This window comes from Mustela lutreola, chromosome 16 (assembly GCF_030435805.1).
Source record: "Mustela lutreola isolate mMusLut2 chromosome 16, mMusLut2.pri, whole genome shotgun sequence".
Taxonomy (NCBI): domain Eukaryota; kingdom Metazoa; phylum Chordata; class Mammalia; order Carnivora; family Mustelidae; genus Mustela; species Mustela lutreola.
This window is the reverse complement of record NC_081305.1, coordinates 53,576,375-53,603,818: the sequence shown is the minus strand read 5'-3', so window position 1 is coordinate 53,603,818 and position 27,444 is coordinate 53,576,375. Positions and strand designations below refer to the sequence as shown.

The following is a 27,444-nucleotide window of genomic DNA, read 5'->3' as shown; positions in this document are numbered from 1 at the left end:
TAGGTGTGTGCCGAGTTACTATGCCACATCCTGACATTAGGCTTCCAGAGGCTGCCTGGGTCCGGCGCTGTCACACACTCCTAAGTCTGGGCACACTAATGTTCTCCCCTATTCTTCTCATTCTCTCACCAGCTTCGTCTCAACAGCATCAAGAAACTGTCCACCATCGCTTTGGCCCTGGGTGTGGAAAGGACCCGCAGCGAGCTCCTGCCCTTCCTGACAGGTAAAGAGGTGGACTCCTGGGGTCCAGGTGGAGTGGGGACTGTCAGGGGTTGCTTCTTGTTAGGTGACAGAGGGCTCCTTAGGGATCTAACATACCATAGTGTCTGCCCTGTGCCAGGTACGGCATGGCAGGGTTGGGGGCAGGATCGGTCAGCGGGGTCTGGAGGCAGTTGGAGCCAGCTTTGAATCAGCACTAACAGTTAAAAGCCAGTATCGTGAGGTGAGTCACTTAACCTAACTGTTCTTTGGAGTTTTTACTTACAAAATACAGGTAAGCACACACGTGCTGTGGCATCAATATGAGCGTGGACTAACAATACCAGTAGTTGCTGCCATGTGCCGGGCAGTGCTCCAGACCCTCCCTCGTGAGCGTTGGGTTAGTTCAGGGTCCTCAGAATGGGGGCCTGTGCTCAGTAAGGACACATCAATGGTGTTGCCCATTGTTAATCTCACAGCAGTGTCTTGAGGTGGGGAGTACTGCTGCCCTGCCCCCATTTTATATGTGAGGACCCTGAGGATGAAGAGATGAAGGAGTGCATTCGCCTGAGATCCTGCGGCTAGAGGAGGTGACTCAGCAGGGCTTGTCTGTCTGGACAGGCTAGCTGGACTTGACTGGCCTGGTTAATGACTCAGGGTCCTGATGACCTGGGTTCAAATCCAGGCCCCACCACTTTCTAGCTATGTGGCCTAGGGCAGGGTATTTCCCATCTGCCTGCCTCTGGTTCTTTGTGTGTGAAATGGGCCTAATTGTGTAAGCGGATATGAAAATTAAATAAGATGCCGTGTGATGCGCTCATGCAGTTCATACTCAGCATATGGCAAGAACTGCTAAGTGTTAGTGGTTCGGCTGCCCCACTCACCCCGTCTGAAGATGCGCACAGAGTACTTGGCACGGTGTCTAATGCGCACCGGACCAGCAGTTGGAGGTAAATCCTCTGTTCCACTATTCTCACTACTACTTTATACTAATTGAAATGGCAGCTGAAGGCTCAGAGTCACTAGTGAAACTCTTACGTGATCCTATAAGTTGGGCTCAGTGGTGATGCCAGGGCGGAGGGGAGCGGAGATGGTTATTCCTTCTCTTGACACGTGGGGACATGAAGGCCTACAGAGGGACAGGGATTGCCCACAGTGATAACGGCTAATGACTGCGGAGCACAGGTTTATCTGCCTGGGCAGGCCAGGTATCAGTGTCACACTGAGCAGGTGACCTGAATCGAGTGGCTTCCACTGGTGAACTGTGTGCAGGACTTGGAAGCTCTGAGTGCTGAGACGGGGCAGCTGGGTGCAGGGAGTGTGATGTGTGGCACGGTGGTGTAACAGTGGTAGAGTGGTGCCGGGTGGCTCAGTCAGTGAAGTATTTGCCTTTGGCTCGGGTCATGATCCCGGGATCCTGGGATTGAACCCCACCTTGAGCTCCCTGCTCAGCGGGAAGCCTGCTTCTCCTTCTGTCATTCGTCCCTGTCCCGTCCCTCCGCCCCCTGCTCACATGCGCTCTCACTCTCAAGTAAATAAAAGGTTAACAAAAAATCAAGTGGGTAAAGAAGTTGTTGTGACCTGGGTTTGAGGCCAGCTGTGCCACCAGCCTGCTGGCAAGCCTGGGTAAGCCATTCCGTTTCCCCTGGCCTCAGCTCCCTTATCTGTCCGAGGGTGGGAGGAAGACCTAACCCACAGGGCTGTTGAGGATGAAGTGCGCCATGCAGAGCTGAGTCTGTAGAAAATGCTCGGTATGTGCTGCTTGCCCCTCTGTAGTGAGGTAGTGGGGAAGGCCTCTGGGGAGGGGATTGGCAGGAGTAAACAGCACATGGAGGCAGGATTGACTGTGGTGATGGGATGCAGGGAGAGGCACAGGGGCAGGTGGGTGGTAGGGGGTTGGGTTTGCAGGTTCCGAGGGCCAGGCAGCAGTCTGCGATTAATCCTGTAGGTGAAGGCAGGCAGTCGTGGGAGATAGCTGCCGGAGGGTGGGCGGATGACATATAGAAAATAAACCTCCTGTGCACCCAGCATTTTATTGAAAGGTTGCGGGGCGGGGTGGTGGGGGGGTGGAACAGCAGAGGCAATTGACTTTGGGCCAGTGGCTAAGAGTAGAGACCCTGGTGTTGGGCCACCTGGTTCAGTCCCAGCTAGGACATGCTTTATTTCCTCAGTAAAACAAGAATCATCATCTAATACATGGGCCATTGTTAAGATTCAGTGAATTTTTTAAAGATGTATTTATTTGACAGAGGTGGGGGAAGAGAAGATACGCGAGAGAGCGAGCACAAGCGTGGGGCAAGGGAGGGCGTCAGGCAGAGGGAGAAGCAGGCTCCCCGCTGAGCAGGGAGCCTGATGTAGGACTCAATCCCAATACCCTAGGATCATGATCTGAGCTGAAGGCAGACACTTAACCAGCTGAGCCACCCGGGAGCCCCAAGATTCAGTAAATCTAACATACGTGTCATTTTTATTACATCAGAGCCACAGGTGACATCACAGTAATGCAAGTGAGAGGAACTGCACAAGCCACGAGATAGAAGAGGAGTCAGGCGTTCAAGACAGATTTCTCTGGGCTGCTTTCGTTAAGTGGTGGCAGATTTTCTGTCCTTTGGGCTTCACCCACTGCAAAATGTTCAAAACAGCAGATGGTAGATAGCACTGCGTCTTTCAGAAAAGGTGCTGCTGTTTCAGAACAGGCTGAAAGCCCTCTCTGAGCTCAAACCTATAGAACATTCATAGTCAGTGTTATGAGGAGGAAGTCACCATGTGATGCCACGCTGGGTTAGAAACAAGTGTTGGTAGTTTCTTCGGCCATAGTGAGATGTGGATGGGTTCCCAGGTGAGTCAGGTCACCTGTGTGTGCCCATGGCTGAAAAGTCACCTGCTGTTTGAAGACTTATACCCGGGCAAACACCAGTGAAAAGTGTCCTCAGAAATCCCAGATTTGCCTTAAACACACTGTGTGGTTTTGTTGGGAAGGTGTACGAGTAGAGGTTCCCTGAGGCGGAGAGTAGCTTGATACTGCCTTTTGTTGTGGCCGTGGCATTTCTTCCAAGTTCAGGAAAGAGTGTTTTCTGTTTAAAAGATCTGGGTTCATTTAAGCTGTTGCACAGCACGGTTAGAAAATACTTGGAAGGTGACCGTTTGTGGGCACGTTTCATAAACATCTACTGTGTGCTGTGAGGAGAATAAGTCGAAGTTCTGTCTTCATGGAGCTTCTGTTCCAGTCAGGGGAATAAGTAGTGCTAAGGTGGGGAGAGACACAAGGTGGAAATAAGGTTAAGCGATATTCCAGTGGGGTCAGGGCAGGTCTTCCTGGGGGTCCTACCCTGTAGGACTTTGGGGGAAGAATGTTCCAGCTGCAGGAAGAGGCGGGCATGGAATGGGCACAGTGTTGGTGGGAAGATGTGAGTTGGAGGTTGGTACAGTGGCCACATCACGTGGGCTCATGGTACGTGGAGTCTAGAGTTTAATTCATGGTTTTTAGAAACCACTGGGAGATTGAAGTAGGGGAGTGTCATGATTTAAAGGATCACTCGGTGTTCTGGAAGGAGGCTGGGTGGTTTGGGGGCCAGGGCAGAAGCAGGAAAACCAGTTAGAGAGCAGTTGTAGTCACCAGGCAAGAGATGGTGGTCATCAGAGTGACACTGAGGTGGAAGGTGGACAGGTCTGCATCAGAGAGGTGGGGAGGAGGCAGCCCTAAGCCTTTGAGGTCAGGAGGCTGGGGAGGCTGAGAAGGCGGTTCTATAGGGGTGGACCATGAAAATAGGTGCTAGCAGATTCCATGCATTTGGCTTTCAGGAACACGGCTTGGCCAAGGAGTCTGGACTGAGGGCTGAGTTGAATACAAGTGAGGCCATCCACAAGCTGAGGTCTCTGGGAGCTTGAGAAAATGGATAGGGTGTTTAGAGAAGGCCAGGGAAACAGGCTGGGAAGGACCCAAAGGCCTGGTAGGCCCGGAGCCACACTGGCCTGCGTTCTTTGAAGCACTGACTTGGGCCAGGCCCCACACTGAGCTCCTCACAGAAAACATCACTTCACTTTGGGCTCACACAGCTCTCTCAGGATGTGGGGTGAGAAAACAGACTCAGGTGAAGTGAATGGCCTCACACCCAGCCAGCAGTAGAGCAGAGAGCCCCCCACGGGGTAAGGAGGGGGAGGACAGCCTCATGAGCAGAGCGCATGGTGGCAAAGTGACCCAGAGCCTGCACCTACCACTTCTCAACCCCGCTGGCCAGAGCAGGCCCCATGTTGTGCCAGCTGCAAGGGAGCCTGGAGGTGTCTGGCGGGGCTGCCATAGGCTTGACATAAGCTCAGAGTTGAAATGCCAGTGCAGATGCCAGGATGTTAGTATCTTCTGCCACAGAGGTCAGCAGTTCCTACTGGAAGCGTCTTCTGCCATACTGGTCAGGTGTTGAGAAGGGCCTTTGGTTTGAGCATTAGGACCCAGCAGCTCTGGCTTTCCCCAGTCATCCGTTCTTCCAGCACCAGGACTGAGCTCCTGCTGTGCTCATTTCTGGTAGAAACGGGGGCACAGAAAGGAGCCAGTCCTGGGCACCTAAGATAAGGATGGTGGTAAAGGTAGCTTAGGGTTGAGGGGAGCGTAGAGAAGGGACTTGCTCTGGTCTGGTCTGGTCAGGAAACCTGAACTGAGTCTTGAAGGATGGAGAAAAACTTCTCGGGCTGAAGAGAAAGTTGAGTTCTTGGCAGAGAAGGTGGTGCTGAGGGTAGAGGCTGGACCACAGTGAAGAGCCCCCGTTGACCGGCTCTGTGCTCGTATGCATGGTCTGGTTTGCTCCTCACTCTCCCTCTCCTGAGAGGGACATTAGCACCAACTCCAGGCTCAGAGATGGGTTTGCAGACTGGTCTCACTTCTCCAGTGTTCCTCACCTAGTGAAGGGCAGAAGAGGGGCTTTGGTGCTGTCCTCCGACCCAGGCCTGCACCCTGATCTCTGCACCAGCCCGGGTGGGAGTGGGGAGCCTGAGGGCTGTGGTTGGAGGAAGCCAAATGGAGCCTGCTTCTTCCCACCTTGGGTCACCCGGGGGCTGGGGTCAGACTTGGGGTGGGACTGTAACAGAGTCTGTCTTGGTTCCACAGATACCATCTACGATGAGGATGAGGTGCTCTTGGCCCTGGCGGAACAGCTGGGAACCTTCACCACACTGGTGGGAGGCCCCGAGTACGTGCACTGCCTGCTGGTGAGTCTGGGGGGCGGGGGCATCCCCTTTCCCCTTTCCAGGCAGGTCAGACCCATGGCCCTGCTAGGAGCAGGGCAGGAAGAATGCAAGAGAAGCTGGGGGGTCACGTTCAAGGAACAGGCAAGCCCAGACATTCCCTGAATCCAGCAGATTGGTAGTGGCATTTCATATAGCAATACCCAAAACGCACTTGTATACCTTCCTGTTAGCTGAACACTTGCCTGACTGGTTTCAAGCCCTGCCTGGACCTGTCCTTAGAGGGCTTTGGGCTTGGAGGCAGTTCGAGTTCTGTCACTTTTTTGCTGTGTGACTTGGAAGAGTTACTTAACCTCTGTGTTATACTTTCCTCATCTATAAAATGGGAGTCATTAAGATCTATCTTTTTAATTGATTTAAGCCCTTGGCATGGCACTTGGTACATGGTAAGGACTATCAGGTGTTAGCCACCAGGATCATTATGCCATACGTTGTGAGGTTATGTCCACTCTCTGGGGTAGGGACGTTTCCCTTTTGTAGATGAGCCACTGAGCGCACTTGAGAGAGGTTAAGCGACTTGGCCAAGGGCTCACAGGTAATAAATAGCAAAGCTGTGATTCCAGGTGCCTGCCTGTGCACCCATGTGCTTGGTGACAGCTGGGGACACAGAAATGGGTCAGATAATAATAGTAATTTCTCTTTGTGAGAAGAGCACGGAGGACTCCGTTGTCACCAGGGCAAGACTCCTGTCCTGCCGTCCAGGAACGGGGAGCCTTGGGTTCCTGAGTCCCTTGGTTTTTGTTGTTCTTCAGAGCCCCTGTGTCATGCTTTCTAAAGACACAGTTTTATATTTGGCATTTGCGCTTAATGATGTCTTAACAATTTTTGTTAGCAGCCGCCTTCTTTTAGTGGTGTATAAAATCATGGCACTTCTTAAAATTGGGGGGATTTGGGGTTTGAAAAGATACGGGAACTTTTCTTTTAAGCAGTGTTATTTCTGAAGATATTGGATAATTGTCATTAAATTTTGGTCTGTGAGCTTTCATCTGTGTGTATGTGTATAATTTGTGTTGTATGTACATGCAGACATTGGTATGCAAATGAGATAATTTCTTATATTTACACAGATTAGGGTTGCTTTTTTTTTTTTTTAAGATTTTATTTATTTATTTGATAGACAGAGATCGCAACTAGTCAGAGAGGTAGGCAGGGAGAGAGAGGAGAAAGCAGGCTCCCCGCTGGGCAGTGAGCCTGATGTGGGGCTCGATCCCAGGACCCTGGGATCTGACCCGAGCTGAAGGCAGAGGCTTTAACCCACTGAGCCACCCAGGTGCCCCCAGATTAGGATTGCTTAACATGAGGAACATGATGAGGTCTGGGGGCCAGCCTGAAAAAGGGGTCCCTTGAGCTTCATGGAACTTTCTGCAAGCCCTGGAATTTCTCAGTTTTACTGACGAGCAAATTTGTAGTTTTCAGCAGCATCTCAGAGGACTTGGGAGCAGAAAACACAGATGCTGTAGCTTCAGCAAAGGGTTCCAGGGCCCTCAGATGGTGTAGGACTCAGACTTGTAGGGGAGCAGGACAGGAACCCTGGAATCCTTCCCTTACCCGGTTTGGGTTATCCCACACTTATTTGGGGGGGAAGTCACATGTTGTCTGGGACCGATACTCATGATGGTCACATGAGCTGGCAGACACATTCTAAGGGCCCTGTAAGGGAGTGCTGGAAACCCGGAAGCCAGTCAGGTCCGAATGCTGGTGCTCCTTGGTGCCTGCAGGTGCCTTCTGCACAGTCACCTGTCTTGTCCCCTAGCCCCAGTTCACAGATGAGGATTGAGGCTTGAGGTCTGGATTAGGTGAATTGCCTAAGCTGGGAAGAGACAGAGTCAGGATTCGAACCCAGGCCCCTGCCTCTTAACCACTGCCACTCTTCTCTCCTGCCCTGCCAGGGGCTCTACTGGCTGATTGGAGCTGGACAGGAGGGAAGTTGGGGGACATTAGAACCTGGAGGAGGCACCTAACCTGTTTCAGGTGGAAAGGGGGAGCTGTCAATGAAGGCTTCCAGGAGGAGGTGGCAGTGGATCTGGATTTTGACAAAGAGAAGTGGAAGATGGCTGTTGGGCAGCTTGTTCATTTCGCCGACATGAGTACCAGCCAAGGGCCTTGGGAACCCAGGGGCATGTCACAGCCAATCCCAGCCCTCCTTCTCTGTAGAGATGAATTGGAATTAATTTCACAGGGACCTGTAGGATTGCACAAGGATCTGTTCTGTATCTGCAGCTCTTAACCGTTTTGGAGTCCTGGATCCCTTTGGAAATGTGCTGCAAACTCTGGAGCCTCTCCTGAAAATACAATGACTTTTGGAAGTTCGCACGTCTCCCCTCCCCTGCATGTTCTCTGGTATTAGGAACTTGCCCTCGCTCCTTCTTATAGAGGCCCCACAGCATGGCTTTCCACTGTGGGAAAGCATCCCTTGGAGCTTCCTAAACCTGCACCTTCCCAGGCCCCACCCGGGAGGGTCTGATTCTGTGCTCTATGCTGAGCTAGGCCTCCTGGGGGATCACAGACATCACTGTGCGAGGCCCTGCAGCAGCACCTGCAGGATCCCAGCAGGCACTGTGGCGTGACGTAAGTGCTACGTGGCCTTGGTCCCCAGGTCTTTGTTAGGACTGGTTACTCTAAGTGGAACAGGTAAATGGCGAGTACTGATCGAGTACCTCTCTCCCACCTCCCAGCGTGGAAAGCAGGAAAACCAGGAACAAAGAGGAAAGTGGTCACTGTTGTAGCCCAGTGACACCATCTTCAGCCACACTCCATGAGCCGGTCCAGAACCAGAAACCCTGCGGTGGCATGGCTTTAGGGTAGAGGCCACATACGAGCAACCCCTGGGCTGGCATAGTGTCACATTTTCCTCTTGAATCATTGTCAGTCTTTTGCAAATGGGATTTTTTATTTTCATTGTGATTAAATATACAACCATTTTTAAGTTAATGCCACAGTTCTGTAACGTTAAGTCTGTTCACATTGTGGTGCAGCCACCCCCACCAGCTGTCATTGTCCCAGACGGAAATTGTCTCCATTAACCACAACTGCCCGGAGCCCATGCTCCTCGGCTCGTGGGGCCCACCATTCTGCTCTCTGCATCTACGAATCTGGTTACTCTGGGATCCTCATATAAAGGAATCCTACAACATGTGGCCTTTTCTGACTGCCTTATTTCACTCGGCATAATATCCTCAGTGTTCATCCATGGTGTGGCGTGTGTTCAGTGAGATGCACACCTGGCCCCTTTGGCTGCTTTTGGAAAACTGATTGCTTCTACCAGCTCTGTTTTCTTGTGGCAGTTGATGGAGTTAGGAAGCAGCTGCCTTTCCTAAGCTACCTGCCACAGTTGCTGCCTCTTTCCATTGTCCCCACCCACCACCTTTGCTCCTTGCTCCATTCTGCTGGAGCCCTGGAGGCATTTCCATGTGTGGTTTCTTCCTGCCTCCCACACCTGTCAGGCCATACTGGACTTTGGACTGCAGGTCTCCACACCTTTATTTGAACAGACTAGAATCACGTTAGCCTCCCCTTATTCAGTCAGTAATTGCTGAGTTTCCACCCTGTCTGAGATGCTCTGCTGGGCTCTGAGGACATTGTGATGAGCGAGTTAGATGTCCCTAAAGGAGCACGACCCCTTCAGGCCTCGAAGTCCCAAGCCACAGGTTTGCCAGTCACGTGCCGTGAGCTCCTGGGGCAGTCGCCTGTCATCACAGCCATGTCCTTTTGCAAGCTCGGGAACCCGGTGGCCTGGTTTGGATCCTGTCTAGCACTAGCTAACACTAGCGTGGTCAAGTTATTTGACTGTCTGCCTCAGTTTCCTCTTCTGTAAAATGAAGACCGTCACAGGACCTGCTTCATAGCATCAGCATTGTTTCCTGTTCCTCGCTTCACCCTGCCCTCCAGTCCCAAGTTGTGTGACACAGTGACCCTGCTTAGGACACCCACCGAATAGATGTTCCAGTCAACAGCCACGATTTTCCATGTGCTGTGAGGTGCCGGTGACAGCTGTGGCTCTGCTAGAAAGTGATACATAGGACTGTGAGCTCCTTCAAGGGTGTCTATATGAGGTTTTCTGGGCTCTGCAAGAAGGTCTGCTGGGTGAAGGTGGGGATGGGGAGGTCAAGGAAGGTTTCTCAGGAGATGAGTTATGAGGGGCACGGGGTGGGGCTCGAGGCTGGGGCAGTGGGGAGGTGACCTGCAGTGACCTTGTGCTCTGTGCCTCAGCCACCCCTGGAGTCGCTGGCCACAGTGGAGGAGACGGTGGTGCGGGATAAGGCGGTGGAGTCCTTGCGGGCCATCTCGCACGAGCACTCACCCTCGGACCTCGAGGCCCACTTCGTGCCACTGGTGAAGCGGTTGGCGGGCGGCGACTGGTTCACCTCCCGCACCTCGGCTTGTGGCCTCTTCTCTGTCTGCTACCCCCGCGTGTCCAGCGCCGTCAAGGCAGAACTTCGGCAGTGAGTCCCAGCCTCCCCTCTGCTTGGACCCTTCTCTCAGGCTCAGCCCCCACTCCTCCCCACCCGCTCAAGCCTCTCAGGTCCCAGGCCTGGTCCAGACATGACCTCTTGCTCATTTAGGGAATGGAGAAACGATCGCTCCTTCCTCCCATCGGGCTTTGTGAGGATATACAAGAGTGAGTGCACACATAGCGCTCAGAACAGATCTGGCTCGTAAAAGTGCTTGGCCTGTGAGGGGTGGTGCCATCTCGGGCCTGCCGCAGCCAGAAACCTCACAAATACGCTGGCTCAGTTTGTCCACCACCGCCCCCCTCCTCCCCTTGGGCTTGCTGCCCCAGAGAATTCCTTGTATGTCAGACTCCTCTCCAGGAACAGTGAGTGGAAGTGCTTCTAACTGGGTTAAAATTTCCCAGTAGTATGCGTTTCTTCCCTTCCCTCTGGACTTTGTTCACTCACCAGCTCCTGGGACTGTTGAGCAGCAAGTCCGGGCCCTGAGCTCAAGCACATGACGGAACACTGGTGCTCAGCTGCCCACATGTGCTTAGAGGTCTGTGTGCGCACGTGCGTCCCCCATGCTCCTGAAAAGTAAAACCTTTGAGGGGCCCCAAGCAGCATCTTAGCTCAGCCACTTGATTCGGTCAGACTGATAGATCCTGCACCTGCCATTCAGTAGGACTCACTATGTGTGGACTGGCTGCTCTTTCACACACCGTATCTCATTTAAACCTCATCAGGACCCTGTGCGGTGGGAACGATCACTCTCAGCTCCATTTTATAGGCCTGGGAAGACTCAGAGGGCTCATGGCTTGTGCGGAGTCACTCAGGCAAAGCCAGAACTTGCGTGACTGCAAAGTCTGTGCTTTCTCCTCTCTGCCTCTGCGTGCTGCTGTGGGCTCCTAGCTAGGCCTTCCTCCTCCTGAGTCCCACTTCCAACCCCCAGGTACTTCCGGAACCTGTGCTCAGATGATACCCCCATGGTGCGGCGGGCCGCAGCCTCCAAGCTGGGGGAGTTCGCCAAGGTGCTGGAGCTGGACAATGTCAAGAGTGAGATCATCCCCATGTTCTCCAACCTGGCCTCTGACGAGCAGGTGGGCTCTGCTCCCCAAGCCCCAAGCCCCTCCTCCATCCCCTTCCCCTGGCAGACCCTGTGTCTCAGAGGGAATCCCATGCTGCCCTCACTCTGCTCTGATTGTCTCCCCAGGACTCGGTGCGGCTGTTGGCAGTGGAGGCATGTGTGAACATCGCCCAGCTACTGCCCCAGGAGGATCTGGAGGCCCTGGTGATGCCTACCCTGCGCCAGGCTGCTGAGGACAAGTCCTGGCGCGTCCGATACATGGTGGCCGACAAGTTCACAGAGGTGGGGGCTGTTGATAACTCACAGAGCTGAGGCCCTCAGAGGGGCCACACGTAGAAATCGGGTTTTTGGTTAAATCCAACAAATCACTGGGTGCTTGAGCAGTAAGCTCTCCGATCATCTGGCTGCATCTCGCTTCATAGTGGCAGCCCTGGTTGAGTAACTGTCGCAACTGAGGTGCTGTGTTAGGAAGGGTTCTGAAGCCAAGTTCAGGTTCTGTGGAGAGTCCCAGAGCAGAGAAGGCTGGTATGGGTGTGCTCTTGCCCTAATCAGACTATCTCTTTCACAAAAGGGAGGGCATAGCCTTATTAGTTTTGGGACTGCCATGACAAAGTGCCACAGCCTGGGGGTACTTCATTCCCTCGCTGTTCTGGAGGTTATTCCAAGACTTCTAATTTTTTTTAAGATTTTACTTACTTACTTGTTTGTTGAGAGAGAGAGGAGGAACAGAGGGAGAGGGACAAGTAGACTGCACTGAGCAGAGAGTCCACCGAAGGGTTTGATCCCAGGATCCTGAGATCATGAGTCTGCCACTTAACTGACTAAGCCACCCAGGCGCCCCTCTGAGGCTTCTTTTCTTGGTTTCTAGTTGGTCTTTTCCCTTATCTTCACATGGTCTCCCCTCTGTGCATGCCTGTGTCCTAATCCCCTCCTGCCCCCGCAAAAGGATTCCAGTCTTTTTGGATGAGGGCCACCTTAATGACCTCTTTTAAAACCCTGTCTTCAAGTGCAGTCCCTTTCTGAGGTACTGAGGGGTTGGGCCTGCAGCAAAGGAATTTTGGAGGCACAGTAGTTCAGCCCGTAGCACAGTTCAGAACTGGTCAGAATGACACCCACCAGGCAGGCAGAACAGGGACAAGATAAGATCCTAGACAGTGCTTGCTCACAGAGACCACGTTTGCTTATGCTACCATCGTGTTTGTTGCACACCCGCCTTTTTAGGGGTGCTGGGGATCCAGCGAATTCAGCACATTCCCAGCCTCCAGGGAGCAGGCAGCCTGAACAGCAGGAGGGTCCGTTGAGAGAGAGGGAAGCTGTCAGCACCAAAGCCGACAGCCCTGCATGGGGCATTAAGAAGAGGAGGTGGGGCTGCCACTGGTTCTAGAAGATGGGCAGCTGAGAGTGGGGATAGGACTGTGTTCCAGCAAAAGGACAGCATGTCCATGGAGCTCTGGGAGTCCAGAGCCAGTGCGAGTAAGAACATTCCAGACTTGCCCTTGGGGCCCCATGTGAGAGAGGGCTGGAGAGAGGCACCGGGCTTGAGGCTTGGGTGCTCTTCAACCCTATGGCTCCCTGTTCCTGTGAGTGTGCTTATTTCCGTGGTGTTTGCTGGAAGGACTCGGAGCCTTGGGATAGCATTTCCCAGACCGTCCATGTTCCCTGTGAGAATGTTAGCACAGCGCGGCCGCTCCCCGGAGGCTCGGCACCATGGTTAAAGACGGTGCTTCCGTCCTTGGCCTCTGGACAGCGTGGACTGGATCACACTGGGTTTTAGATAAAAGCTCAGTGAAGGCAGGGATTTTAGATTCAAGCTGCTCCGTGCCCAGGAGATACTCTGTGGTCTGTCTAAGGGGCAGCATTGGGCCCTTCAGAGTTTTTGTTTGTTGCCTTCTTAGTCATGAGCTATCCTGCTCCCTGCTAGGTCTTCAGGAGCCTTCCCTGGCATGCCGCCTTCCCCCTCAGTCATGATATGTTTAATTTCATTACGAAAGTAATTCGGGGTCGGGTAACCAATTTGGAAAATACAGAAGACTATAAATGAGAAAGGAGGAGCCATATCACTAGAATGTTTTCGGATCAGATAACAGAAAATCCCTCCAAGTAGCCTGAACAGTAAGGAGACCTGTTACTGCCGTTAACGCAGAGGACAGCACGGTGCAGTAGGTACTCTCGTGGCCGTCATTTTGCTTTTGAGGAACCAGGCTCAGAGAGGTTTGGAGACTTGCCTGGGCTCACCCTGTGGTGCTGGGAGTAGATCTCAGTAGTGATCCCAAGGGCCACGTTCTTCTTAACCCCAGTTCTGGTGCCTTTAACTGTGATTCTGCTCTCATTCACCCAGAGAGAGTAGTGCCCAGCCCTCTCACTCGCCCTGCTTTCTGTCTGCAGCTCCAGAAAGCAGTGGGGCCTGAGATCACCAAGACAGACCTGGTGCCCGCCTTCCAGAACCTGATGAAAGACTGTGAGGCCGAGGTGAGGGCCGCAGCCTCCCACAAGGTCAAAGGTTGGTGCTGGCGACCAGAACACAGCAAACGGGAGGGCATCCGAGGGCCTGACGCAGAATCAGGACAACAGGTCTCACTTTCCTCTCTCTCCTTTCTCCCTCCCACAGAATTCTGTGAAAATCTCTCTGCTGACTGTCGGGAGAATGTGATCATGACCCAGATCTTACCCTGCATCAAGGTAACAGGAGTTTGGTGGGAGGAATAGGGCAGATCTTGGCCTGCTGAAGAGGAGGGGTGGACATTGGGCTTTATAGACATTCAGAGGCAGACAGTCCCCAGTCTTCTAGGACCTGGCAGTCTTGGATTGGGAAGCAGGTGGGGTCCTTGAGGGCAGGCAGAATCTGAGGTTTGGGCCTGAGCTTGGGGTGGGAGTACTTCCCCTCAAAAGTTCCAAAAGCTTTGGCCTAAGGGTGGGAGGCTTCCCGGAGCAGGGCTCATGGAGCTCAAAGCAGGTGGGACAGGTAAGGAGCTGCCTTGTACCTTTGTACCCTAAACCATCACTGCTCCGTGAGGGAGAAGGGCAAAAGCAGGCCAGGGTTCAGGCCTTGTAGGAGGTGGGCGGGTGTCTGCCTGGTTACTTGCTGCTGTAGGGCTCATCCTGACCCTGTGGCTCCCCCTTCCTTCTCCCTCCCAGGAGCTGGTGTCAGATGCCAACCAACACGTTAAATCGGCCCTGGCTTCAGTCATCATGGGCCTCTCCCCGATCCTGGGCAAAGACAACACCATTGAGCACCTCTTGCCCCTCTTCCTGGCTCAGCTGAAGGATGAGGTAAGAGTGTGTGAAGGCTCTGAGCTCTGGGTGGCCAGAGGTGACGGGTTGGGTCAGCCTCTTTCCCAGATTGGCCAGGAGTCTCCTAGAATCTGAACAGACAGCGCAGGCCCCAAATGAGTTGAATACTGGTGGGCACCATGGCCTGTGCGTTCACTCATTCACTTATTAGACAATGATTGTGCATGCCCTTGCTCTCTGCTGCTGCTTTTTCTGGGTGTTAGGGATGCCAAACACCCTAAGACGGTTGCACTTCCTCCGAGACATTCATAGACTGACTGACAGTGGAGAGAGACAGATGGCCAGTTCCATGATTCCATGATCACACAGATGCTGTGATATGTTTGTGTCTTTTAGGATTTAGGCAGAGATGCTGTAATGTAGACCCCAAAGTATAGTGGCTGATGTAAGTATTTTTCTCACAGAGGTTCAGAGCTAGGTGGGCCTACACTGAGGGTTAGCCCTGCTGACCTCTGCGCTCTCTGAGTCTGAGACAGCTGTTCTGATTTTCACCACCCCCAGCCAGCATGGAGGCAGAAGGTATTAGACAGCAGGAGGTGTGGTCCTCAGAAGGGCAAGATGCAAAAGAGAGCACCCATCACCCTGTTCCCACCCCACACACCCTATTGGCTGGTGCCAGTCATGTGACCATTCCTTGCTGTTCAGTTGGCCTGGAGTACAGAAGATGAACCTGTGCTGGGTGAAGGCTGGACGGGTCATGGGGTGACAGCCAAGGAAGGAGTCTGGACTTGAACAGTGGGGAGCTAGAGGCCCTGGAACAGATCTGGATGTTAGAAAGAAATGCTGAGGGTACTTTCAAAGAAAGAAAGCAGTAAAGAGGCCAGAAGAGGTGCAGGGAGACCAAACTGGTGGGAGAGGTATGGCTGCAGAGATGTAGACAGGACCTTGTGCAGGGGGGTGGTTTGCAGGCTCCTGGTTTATGTCATGGTGGCGACCAGGCAGATGGTGGGACAGTTTGCTGGTCTGTAACTTCCATGCTGCCAAAGGCCTCAGTCTCCCTGCCTCCCTGCTCTCCCCACGCCCTGCCCCGCCTAACACACCCAGTGCTAGGAAATCACATCAGCTTTGAGTCCTCTGCCGCTGCCCCCCAAATGTCATGTTTTTAAATTTTGCTATGAGGGCGTCTGCGTGGCTCAGTAGGTTAAGCCTCTGCCTTTGGCTCAGGTCATGATCTTAGGGTCCTGGGATTGAGTCCCGCATCAGGCTCTCTGCTTGGCAGGGAGCCTGCTTCCTCCTCTCTCTCTCTGCCTGCCTCTGCCTACTTGTGATCTCTCTCTGTCAAATAAATAAATAAAATCTTTATAAATAAATAAATTCTACTATGAGGGGATAATCTCTCAGCCCCAAAATTACAGACCATGGTTTCTTATATTGAAGATAGTGTGCCTTTTAAAGAAAAGCTTAGTAATCTTACTTTTGGTCATTTATTTGTATCAGTTTTGTTGTTGTTACAGTTTAAACCATTATATATATAAATAATAAATTTTATAATTTTTATAATGACTTAAATTTTATAGCCCAAGTAAGGTGCTTCACACATGTTTTCTTTAATAAGCATGCTTTTTGTAGCTATCATTTGTATTCACTTCTCATGCTTAGGTGAATACAATGGGGACAGCTTAGCTAGTGAGAGTCCCTCGAATTGGATTTTGTGTCCTTTTAACCCATCACCAGCATCTGGGGGAGCATTTTGCTTCAAGGAGAGATCCACACTGAGCTCGAGTGTGAAGGTATGCCCCCATGTGCTAGAACAGCGCCAGAGCCAGAGCCGGTTTTGGCGCCGGTTTCACTGTTAGCAAGTGCTGTGTGGCAGTCATACTCCCACAGCCGTGGTCTATCCCAGCACAGCTTCTCTTGCAAAGAAGAAAAGAAAAAGAAAAAAAAAATCACAGTTTTCTTGGTGTGAGTTAGTCATCTGGCTTGTATTTGAGATTTCAGGTTTAAATCTGTAAACTTCATTTTTTCTATTTATTAAGGTTTATACGCTTACCCAAATAAAAAGGCCTTTTTCTGGGTATGCCTGAAGTTACATGGTGTAAGGTGCTGACTTGTGCTTTCTCTTCTCATGTGTTCAAGACACTGTGCCCTTTGCACCAGGGCCTCAGAGGTGACCTCACAGGAGCTCTAACCCTGTCTTTGAAAAGCGAAGGTTTCGGACAGTCTAGGCCTGCTGAGTTAACCCTTCACTACACCCTTGCTCACTTGGTTTATTGTCTCATTTCAATGTTTTGTTGTTGTTTTAGGACCAGAATAGTTTCAACAAGGAAATAGTTTTCTGCCCTTTCTGAGGATAAGTAGTGGTTTGTGGGAAAACCCTCACTTGAGAAAGGCTTCTCCTCCTTTGGTCTCTGGCTGACCTTTCAGATGCCCCAGCAAGGGTTTCTCTTCGACTGTGGTCCAGAGTTCCTCCTCTGGGCTTTCTGATGCTCCATACCAGGGAGTAACCTGGCAGCTGGGGGAGATAAGCTGGTTGACACAGGAGGCTTGGTTTGGCTCCTGGGCGGCTGCAGAGCCCATACTCAGTCAGGTGGTGCTTTGTTGGGTGCCCGTTTCTTCCTGTCTCCAGAGAGGAGACTCCCATGTGAGTACGTGTAGTAGTTTCCACCTTAAGGATTCTGTCTGGCTAACCTTTAGGGGAGGGAAAGAAGCTCCTTCACCGTCAGGACATTTCCACTCACAGCCCTGGACAGATGCTGACTCCCTTAATTCTTCATCGTATTTGAAAACAGGCCAGACACAGCATGTGGGTCTTCACACAGTCCAAAAAACCCATTGCAGTGGTTTTATGTGCGTTTCATATGTTTTTTATTCAAATGAGACCTCAATCCGGTTAATTTTCAGTTTATTCAAAAAAGAAATTTCCCTGTTTATATTGGGTGTTGCAGATGCCTTCATACCAAGTGAGCGATAAGGCAAGGCTCTCTCCTCACACTTGCCAGCCTGGACTCTGACCGCATCTTGGCCCGCCGAGTTGACTTGGATTGTCTTCCTTACATTCTTGTAGAGTTGATTCTGACACATGATAGGGTGGCAGGTGGGGCTGTTCCCACTCCAGAAATGTTTCTTAGGAAAAGAAGGAATAGGTACAGACTCTTAACATTATGACAGTTCGGGCTTTTATAAACATTGGGCACAATGTCCCTTTAAGAAAAGCAATGTTGAGAGGCACATTGGCCCACGCCGGACAGTGGAGCCCCGTAGGGTCAGTTCCGCTTCCGGGCTCCCATGCACTAGTCCAAGGCAGCCTCTCTGGGGGTTTGTATGGTTTAAGGAATCACTTTTGGAAAGTGTTTAAAGGTTTTCGTTTTTTTCGGTCTGCATCTCGTCTTGGATTCAAAAAGGAATTTAGGGGCTAACACTCCAGGAGAGGGTCTCCCCAGCCTGACCCCCATCTTGCTGGCAGTCAGTCACCAAGATGCCAGAGTACGGGGCCAGGCTGAGTGGGGACTGAGGACTGCACGCCCCATGCCTGCGGGGTCCCCCTGCCCCTCCTTGAAGGAGTTGATACCCTGCTCCAACACTGAGTGAGTGCCTACTGTATGCAGAGCTTCAGCTAGGCAAATGGGGTTGATGGTCTAACAGGGGACCCCTTGCAACAGGCCAAACAAGGTAGAAAGAACGAAGGGTTCTGGGGCCTGCCCCCCTTCTTGGGAGGAGTGCAGATGGACACTTTTTGTTCGTTTTAGAAAAAAAAAAAGTGGCTCGATTGGTTAAGCATCTGACTCTTGATTTTGGCTTAGGTCAGAATGGCTTAGGTCATGATCTCAGGGTTGTGAGATCAAGCCCTGAGCCCCACATCAGGCTCCATGCAGAGTGTGGAGCCGGCTTAAGGTTCTCTCCCTCCTCCTGCCTCCTCCACCAACACCCCCCCAACTCTGTCTCTTAGAGAAAGAAAAGTTGACTTAAGGTTCAGTCATTTACATGAGTTGATTTAATTTATGTAATCAATGTTTCACAAATGCTTAAATACACTCTGTAAGATTTAAAGCAACTGTCACAGGAAAAGGAAACCAGCAGGATGGTCAGTACTGGGAGAGTTCCTCCCTCCCTCAGTATCCTTGGCTCTGGAAAGAAATTGATACTATGTAGGGAGGGAAATGGTATTGGTTCTCAGAGTTCTTCTTCAGCCATTGGACTACAGCAGGCAGTTGTCTGTCTTCTGTTCCTAAATGAAAGCCTTACTGTGTTTGCTGAAGGAAAGAGGCTCTCGTCATCGGGACTCTGGGGATTTTGCTAGAGAGATGCCAGCCAAGCCCCTCTTGTCCTCTCAGCAGTTGCCTTTCTCTTCGCTGCTTTCTGCATCTGCGTTCCCACCTCTGTGCTCAGGTTCAGTGATGTGCTAGAACAGCCCTCTCGGGAAAGCTGTTATACATGGGGTTGCTGTTGGTCACAGTCAAAGGACAGGTTAAAGTCAGTGAGGGAGAGTTACACAGGGGAGACTCGGGGTGAACTTCCAGGTGTCCTCTTCCGGGCAGTCCCATGGATGACATGTGACAGCACCCACAGAGAATTGCCAGCTGTGCCTTGGTTTCCAGGGATTTTACTGGGGGTTGGTTACACACCCATGGATTGGAGCCATGTTAGTTAGCCAGGTAGACTGTCTGCCTGCCCTCCAGAGGTCAGGTTGATAGCTCGATTCTTACGGTTCTTACTAAGTCACGTCAGGTTGTTAGCGAAGTGTCTGGCACAGCCCATGTCTCCCAGGTAACCACAAAGGTACTGTCATCAGACAGGATATACCAGGGGCTTAGAGATCTCCTAGAAGCTGGAAAAGCCCAACCCTTGTTTGGAATGTGTCTAATTTGAGCAACCTGGACCTGCTGAGTTAACCCTTTATTGCAAAGTACACTTGTTTACTTGGTTCAGCGATTGGTTTCTCACTTGGTTAAAGCTAGAACTACCTGTGATGTCTGCCATCTACGAGTATGTCATTTAAGACAAGGATCTAGTAGGGCTTCTGTTATGATTAACAAGAACTCATTATGTTTATGTGCCTTTTCTTACAAGTTGTTCACATGCTTTATGGAAGTAGGGGTACATATGTGTATACATGTGTATACGTGTATAGTAACATACATGTATGTGTATACATGACAGTAAGTCAGTGCTCATGATACTGGTAGTCAGCTGGCGACTCAGAAGTACTTCCTTATTCCTTTGTGCATTCTTTCAGCAGAAATGTGTTGACAGGGCACCTGGGTGGCTCAGGCAGGCGTTAAGCATCTGCCTTTGGCTCAGATCATGATCCCAGGGTCCTGGGATCAAGCCCTGCATCGGGCTCCCTGCTTCTCCCTCTCCCACTCCCTCTGCTTGTGTTCCCTCCCTTGCTGTGTCTCTCTCTGCCAAATAAGTAAAATATTTTTAAAAAGGAGAAGAAGAAGAAATGTGCTGAGCACCTGCTGTGGGCCAGATACTGTCCCATGGGGACATGAGGATGTGACATGTGCTCCTTAAAGAGCTCAGAGACTAGCAGGGAGAAGAGAAGTCACAGACATGATGCTAACGGGCTCCCACACATCAGGCCCCTTGGGGATCAGACCCCAGCAGGCACTTTAATGACCCTCGAGAGGCTGGATGAGTGCTTCCCTGTCACAGGTGAATGGCCAGGGGTGTGCTATCCCTTGCGGATGGGCTCCCAGCTGGCACGCAGCAGAGTGGGAATGTTACCACGTCTCTTTTTTCCAGAGCGCCGTGTTTCTGCAGTGATTCCCACAGGTCCTTCGAAACGACTGAACATGTCTGTGCTCTCTGGGGAGATGCGAAGAGCTGCCTCCCGTAATAACCTATGTTGCTTGCTCCGGTGGAGCTGGCCAGGGCAGTAGCAGGCCCTCCGGAAGTGTAGCTCCTGCAGAGTTGATGCGGCGTGACTGTCTCAGCCCTGTTTTGGGCCAGGTGCATCTTCTCAGACCCCTGTCTTCTCCTCAGTGCCCGGAGGTGCGGCTGAACATCATCTCCAACCTGGACTGCGTGAATGAGGTGATCGGCATCCGACAGCTGTCCCAGTCCCTGCTGCCGGCCATTGTGGAGCTGGCTGAAGATGCCAAGTGGCGAGTGCGGCTGGCCATCATTGAGTACATGCCCCTGCTGGCCGGACAGCTGGTGAGTGCGGTGGCCGGGGGTCAGGGCTCTGACAGTGTCACTGGGGCCTGTCAGGCTGTCTGGGGAATAGGAGGAAGAGGCATGAGCCTGTAAAGGTGAGTAGACTTTAGCTAAAAAAGAAAAAAAGAGAAAAGAGGGAGAGGAGTCCCCCAGGTGAAGCTGCGAAATACTGGTGTGTTTGGGTGGGTGTTTCCCTGGAGTGTTGCTGGTTAACCTTATTTTCTCCTGCAGGGGGTGGAGTTCTTTGATGAGAAGCTCAACTCCTTGTGCATGGCCTGGCTTGTGGATCATGGTGAGTCTCCAGCGGGATGGGGGAGGATGTTGGTGCTCTAGGAAGGATAGATGGACATTGGCCGGGGTCGGGAGGGGTGTGGAGTCACTCTCCCAGGCCAGATGCTGCTTATGTGGATCAACTCCTCTGCTTTTTAGAATCCTGGAGAGGTACAGGATGGGAGGGGGCCAGAGCAGATCACCTAGGGATGGCCTGGTACAGTGGAGAGAGGGGTGAGGGCCACCGGGCAGATGACCTGGGCTGGAATCCTGCCCCCTGGCTGTGGAAGCTCAGGCACATTCCTTTCTCCTTTCTGAGATAGAGGGCTTCTCAGTCTTTTAGGGCCATTGTGAGAACTACTCACTGCTTTCACCGACAGGTGAAAATTAAAGTTAACATTTGTCTGTATTGTACCCTTCCAAGTATTAATTACTGAATGATTTGCTTGGGCAAATCGCTTCTGGGAGCTGCAGTATGCCCATCTATAAAAGAAGACCAATCGAAAAACCTGTGTCTTGGAGCCCTTGGTAAAGTAGCCTACCTGTAGCACTTAGTGAACCCTTTGGTTCACCTGCAGCCTAGTGCCTGGGTCCGCAAGTGACTGCTAGTCCCTGCCTGCTCAGCCCTCCACCTCCTGAATCCCTCCTCTTTTGCAGTCTATGCCATCCGTGAGGCGGCCACCAGCAACCTGAAGAAGCTGGTCGAGAAATTTGGGAAGGAGTGGGCCCATGCCACTATAATCCCCAAGGTCTTAGCCATGTCTGGGGACCCCAACTACCTGCACCGCATGACAACACTCTTCTGCATCAATGTGAGCACCCCCGCCTGCCTGCTGGCCTGAGCAGGGAACTGGGAGTACCTGGGAGAGGAGAGATGGGAGGGGGTCCTGAGGAAGACGTCTGGCTTGGGAGTGGGGACATGGTGAGGTTTGAGCATGGGAGAGAGGAGTCTCTGGGGAACTCTAGGCCACAGGGTAGGGACCTGCATGGTGGGTGGGAACCCCAGGACTAGGGAGGCTTGACCTGCTGGACAGTGACTGCCAGACCTTTCCAAGCATCCCTTTCCTCCAGAAAGTGTATGTGTGTATTTGTTTGCGGTAGTTGGTTTTGTGTGCAGGCTCTAGAGTCAGACTTTCTCTTTAATTCTAGCTCTAACGTGTATTAGTCAGGGACCTTAGGACATTTCCTAACTGTTCAGTGCTTTAGTTGTCTTAACCAGTAGAGCACTCATGCTGGTAACCACAGTACCTTACTCAGGAGGTTGCGAAGAGTAATCTGGCCATCCAGGCAAAGGGCTTAGAGCAGTTATCTTATATGGAGCAAGGACTCCTTTCTGTTCATTTAAGTAAACCATACACGGAACTAGAAAGTAAAAGATAGAATTTAAAAACATAAATAGAACTGAGTGTTCTGATGATGTCTTCCCACACTGCCCCCTGGAGACCATCACACTAAGAAAGGCATCCCAAGGGTTGGGATTCAAGCGCATCCCCAGAAGTTAAAGAGAATTCTGAGGATGGGGAAATGGGACCAGGACAGTCTGGGCTGGGGGTTTCTAGGACAGGGAGATAGTGGTATTAGGGCATTAGGAGGGCGTTGGAGATGGTCGTTCAGGAGAATCAGCTGGCCCTGGGGTGGTCACGTCACCCTGGGCTTAGACTTCTACATATTGCTCAGTGTCACCTTCAGGCCTAGTCATCTCTGAGGAGGCCTGGTCAGAGGAAGGGGGAAGTGAGAGTTAGCCATGAACTTTGTATAATCACCCCTCTGTCACACACCACCCCCAGGTGCTGTCTGAGGTCTGTGGGCAGGACATCACCACCAAGCACATGCTGCCTACAGTCCTGCGTATGGCTGGGGACCCTGTCGCCAATGTCCGCTTCAACGTGGCCAAGTCCCTACAGAAGATAGGGCCTATCTTGGACAACAGGTGAGGCTTGGATCCTTCTTCACACACTGGTAGGGCTGATTCTAGGCATCTTAATATTTGATCTTTGAAGTTGGGAGTCTAGGGTTTGAGACCGAGTGTGGCTCTTGGCTTGCTGTGTGAGCTTGGCCTATCTCTTCACCTTCCCAAAGTCTTAGTTTCTTCAAATGTGGAATGAGAATTCTCAAGGCCTGTCTCATAGTAGGAGGGGAGAGTGGGGGCAGTTCTGTGTACTGGTAGCAACACGTTAGAAAATGAAATTAGCAGGAGCGCCTGGATGGCTCAGTTGTCTGCCTTCAGCTCAGGTCATGATCCCAGGGTCCTGGGAACAAGCCCCACATTGGGCTCCCTGCTCAGTGGGGAGCCTGCTTCTCCCTCTGACACTCACCCTGCTTGTGTTCCCTCTCTCACTGTCTCTCTCCATGTCAAATAAATAAAATCTTTCAAAAAAGAAAGAAAATAAAATTAAGAAATAGAAATTAATTATTTTTGTATATGTGTGTACATAATTTATTACTGCACCAAAATCGTCAAATACTGAGGAATAAATTTAATGAAAGATGTATACCATCTTTAGTGAAAACTATGAAACATTGCTTTGAGAAATTAAAGATCTACTTAACATTTATGGGTGGGATGTTCCCCAAATTTAAGTATGGATTCAGTCTAATCTCAGTCTTAGCAGATTCCTTATTGAAAAATTGACCGCTTAACTCCAAAATGAAGACGGAAATGAAAAGATCTGGTGTAGGAAATGTGGTCCTAAGAAAGAAAAAAGTTGGAAGACTTCTACCAGATACCAAGACTTAATGACACCACAGTAATTAAAAAGTAAGGTGTTGGCACAGTAATATAGCCCAATAAAACAGAGTCAAGGACACAGAAACAGACCCGTGTGTACATAACAGTAAGGGCACTAGGTGCTCCTGCAGCTCTGGGGGGAAATGCAGGTATTTTCATAGACAGCTGGGTCAGTTAGGTGTGCTGGTGGGGTGTGATTGGGAACCACTCACTTCTCTGTCCAAGTGAATTAGAGATAACAGCCAGAATAGAAAAATAAAAAAAGATTCTGGAAGAAAACAGGACAAACTCTTAAGACTTACAAAGATTTGTTTAATTGCTCAGATCTGTTAAATAGCTCCCCAGGGGAAAGGCTGATGAGTTCACCTTGAGTGAACATTATGAGAGTAAAATGGTGAGACTCTGGTGGGGAGGACGTATTTGTAATCTGTATTTCTGACCAAGGACTGACTCATCCAGAGTACTTTCCCACCGATCAGTAAGACAAATGCCCAAAAAAAGAGATGGGCAGAATCCAGCTGTAACAGGCACTTGCAAAAGAAGATCTCCTGTAGCCAGTATGCATGTGGCACGATGCTCGGCGTCATCAGCCATTGGGACGTTGTAAATGAAAAGATACCCCATTGGGTACCTGGGTGGCTCAGTTGGTTAAGCGTCTGCTTTGTGCTCAGGTCGTGATCCTGGGGTCTTGGGATTGAGAGCCTCAGCAGGGAGACTGCTTCTCTCTCCCTGCCACCACCACCCCCCACTTGCACTCTCCCTCGCTCTCTCTGTCTCAAATAAATGTTTAAAAGAGAAAAGGATACCCCCAGAATGGCTAACCTTAAAAAACTCAGGGTCATTTGGTGCTGGTAGAATGTCTGGAGTTCTCATACACAGGTGGAGCTCCAGGTGGGAAATGGGTGCCGTCACTCTGAAAACTGGTAGAATCTAGAGAAGCTAAGGGTATGTGTGCTGTGAGCCGGCACAGCATGTCCATTCCTGGGCGTATATCCAGGGGAAGTGAGTGCTTATTTCTAGCAAAATTATTTCCAGTACGGTTGTGGTAGCTTTCTTCATACTAGCCGTGAGCTAGAGACAGCCCAAGTGCCTGTCCACGGTGCAGTGGACACACGGGTTTGTTCCTGCAGTGGAAGACTGTTCAGTGATGAAGACTTGCTCTGCTTCACAACACAGATGATTCTCACCAACCTCGTGTCCGGTGCGAAGCCAGACCCAGGAAAGCAGGGTCCGTGATTCCATTTATATCAAGCTCAGAAACAGGCATAACAGATCTAAATGGTAAAAGTTAAGAATGGTAGTTTTGTGGGGTGGAGGAACAGATTGTTAACTGGAAGGGGACATGTCTTCATTTCCCCCAACAGCCAACTTTCAGTGTGGGTAGATTTCCTAGGGCTCCTTACTTGAGAGCAGATAACCCCCTTGGCTCCCTTCAGGCCAAGCACTTCTCCTTTGGCCCTTGAGACTTCTCTGTTACTTAGGGTCAGTTTGGTCTGTGTCTTTCTCCTAGCCCAAGCTCTCCATGAGCAAGAATCAGGTGTTGGGTTTGCCACTCTACTCATACCCAATGCAGAGTAGGCCTCAGGAAATACAATAAGTAAAGACATCTGTTTGCTGAGCCTCAGAGACTTTTGGATTCTGTTATGCTGTACCCCATTCTCCCATACTGGCTGACCTCCCTTTATCTATTCTATTCTGTTTCCAGCCTGCAAATTAACTTCATCTCTGGGCTCACACGCCATCTGTGTATGTGGACCCCTTCTTGCCCAGGAGCCCCCTGCCTGCCTCGCATGCACCTCCCAGCTTGGCTCATCCCTTTCTTTGCCTTCCCTTTCTCCTTCCAGCACACTGCAGAGCGAAGTCAAGCCCATCCTAGAGAAGCTGACCCAGGACCAGGACGTGGATGTCAAATACTTTGCCCAGGAAGCTCTGACTGGTAAGGCATGAACTCGGAGACCCCACTGGGAGGGTGGTCTGCAAGGATCGGCCTAGGCCTGAGAACAGCAGCTCCTGGGAGGGGGATATGCAGGAGCACTTGTGGGCAGAGGGCTAGCTGTGGTTCTGACTCCCGCCTGTTCCTGTTCCCCCAGTTCTGTCTCTCGCCTGATGCTGGAAGAGGAGCCAACGCCGGCCTCTGGTGTCCACCCACCCTCCTCCCCCACCCAGATCCCTCCCTCAGGGAGACAGTGGGGGGACTTTGGCTGTCACTCCCTGTGCATGGTCTAACCCCAGGCCCCTTCCCTCAGCACGGTTCCTCCTCTCCCCAGCCTGGGAATCCGACTTCTCACCTGGGAATCCATCTCCCAAGAGGCTTGGGGGAGCACAAGGTGGAACAGGGCAGTGACCCTGGGAGGAAGGGGCCACTTTTGTCTGCAGGGGAGAGATGTGAGCATCCCAGGTCACTGGTTCCTGCTGCTGTAATGGGGACCCCCTCCCCCATCTACTTCTCCACCTCCTTTCTCCCTTCCTCCCTCCTCTTCCCCTCTCCCTCAGTGGTTTTTTTTGTGTGTGTGTGTCAACTGTGCCGTTTTTATTTTATTCCTGTTTTCCCTTTTCACAGAGAAATAAAGGTCTAGAAATAGCTGGTGCTCTGGTTTTAGTCAATAGCGTGGAGGAGGGGTGCCATACCAGGAGTATAGCTGGCCTCCAGGATAGCGGGTCCATGCAGTTTCTGGCCAGGAGAGTCCTTTGGTGCAGCTTAGTTTCACAGACATCAGTCGAGTGTGTGGTGGTTCAGGGCAGGTGCCTTGGAGCGAGACTGCCAGGATCCAGATCCTCGTTCTGTTAGTTAAAGGCTGTGTGACCTTGAGTAGGTTACCTGGTTTCTCTGACTCTGTTTTGTACTTCGTCAAGTGGAGAGAATGGTAGAATCTAAATCGCAACGTGAAGACTAAATGTTAAAACATGCAAAGTGCCTAACTGTGCTGCATGGCATGTGAGAAGCAGTCACGGTCAGCTGTAACTTGAACTCCCTGTAGGTCAGGCTATGTCCCTGAGGAAGTCGCAGGAAAATCAGGGAATGGAAGGGGGAATGGAAGGGGGCCTGGCAAGATGGAACCCATTGTCCCTCAACATGTGTTCTCCCATTTTTTCACTAATTAATAGAGACACTGCAGTGTGTAGCTAGGCACATGTCGGCCTGGCTTCAAGGCATTTCCCCAGGTCTCTTAACATTTGGTGTGGTGCTGTGACTAAATTCTGGCCAATAATATATGAACGGAAGTGGTGTGTGCTGCTTCTAGGAAGTGTTCCTAAGGGAGGAGATAAACGCCCCCTGTTTTTCCTCCTTCCTGCACTCTGCACAGTAGGTAGACCAGATGGCCGGAGTGGGAGCAGCCATTTGGGGCCAGGAAGTAATCTTAGTAGCATAGGCCCAGCAAGGTGGCAGAACAAGATAAGAGGAGCCTGGGTCCCTGATGCTGTGAAAGCCCACACCAGTGTTGGTTACCTGGGAGAGTTAAACTGTTTGAGTGACTGTTCATTTGGGGTTTCATCACTTGCAGGTCACCCGAATTCTAACTGATGCAGGGGCCAAAGAGCCCCGGAGAGAGGAGCAGGAGACTTAGTGGATGGTGGTACGTGTAAGGTTTCACAAAGGACGTGATACTGAGTACAGTTTTGCTCAGCAGGGTGGAGGGGAAATTGGTACTGGGTGGCAAGGTGATTTAACCAGCTCAGCCATCATGTTACTGAGCTCCTATTGATTGTTATGCCCAACTGAGTCCTGGGGGATGAGGGTGAAGGAGATCCTATTCCTCCCAGTATTGGCTTATGTTCGTTTCATAAGAGAAGGACCTGTGGTTTAAGTTCGGTCCCCCACCCTGCACCCAACACAAATGGACCGTACTTTCTTAGGATACAGATATTTGAAGGACTCACTGAGTGAAGAATTGATGAGGTTGGGGGGTGGGGCAGTATGGTCACTTTCAGCTTAATGAGTGTTGAAGTTCATTTGACAGTCTACCACTAATTGGCTGAAAGAACATTGAGTTAATGACCCATTGTGTTTCACTTACATTTTACTGTATAACAGCTCACCCCCCAAAATTAGTGATTATAACAATGAAAATATTATTCCTCGTAATTCTGCAGTCTGGGCTCAGCTC

The 27,444-nt window shown here is 51.2% G+C and overlaps 1 protein-coding gene across 1 annotated transcript in view; it reads left to right on the top strand.

Moving 5' to 3' along the window:
• The window catches only part of PPP2R1A (protein phosphatase 2 scaffold subunit Aalpha), a 40,837-nt gene extending 14,918 nt beyond the window's left edge, over positions 1-25,919 (top strand). Inside the window, exons 2-15 of the mRNA XM_059150666.1 lie at positions 133-223; positions 5,297-5,397; positions 9,643-9,875; positions 10,816-10,963; positions 11,077-11,232; positions 13,336-13,450; positions 13,559-13,629; positions 14,086-14,220; positions 20,167-20,340; positions 20,572-20,632; positions 21,268-21,422; positions 22,398-22,540; positions 25,183-25,274; positions 25,429-25,919. Coding sequence (XP_059006649.1) covers positions 133-223; positions 5,297-5,397; positions 9,643-9,875; positions 10,816-10,963; positions 11,077-11,232; positions 13,336-13,450; positions 13,559-13,629; positions 14,086-14,220; positions 20,167-20,340; positions 20,572-20,632; positions 21,268-21,422; positions 22,398-22,540; positions 25,183-25,274; positions 25,429-25,445 — 1,692 coding nt within the window. The 3' untranslated portion in view covers positions 25,446-25,919. The remainder of the gene's footprint in view (positions 1-132; positions 224-5,296; positions 5,398-9,642; positions 9,876-10,815; positions 10,964-11,076; positions 11,233-13,335; positions 13,451-13,558; positions 13,630-14,085; positions 14,221-20,166; positions 20,341-20,571; positions 20,633-21,267; positions 21,423-22,397; positions 22,541-25,182; positions 25,275-25,428) is intronic.
• The last annotated feature ends 1,525 nt before the right edge of the window (positions 25,920-27,444 follow it).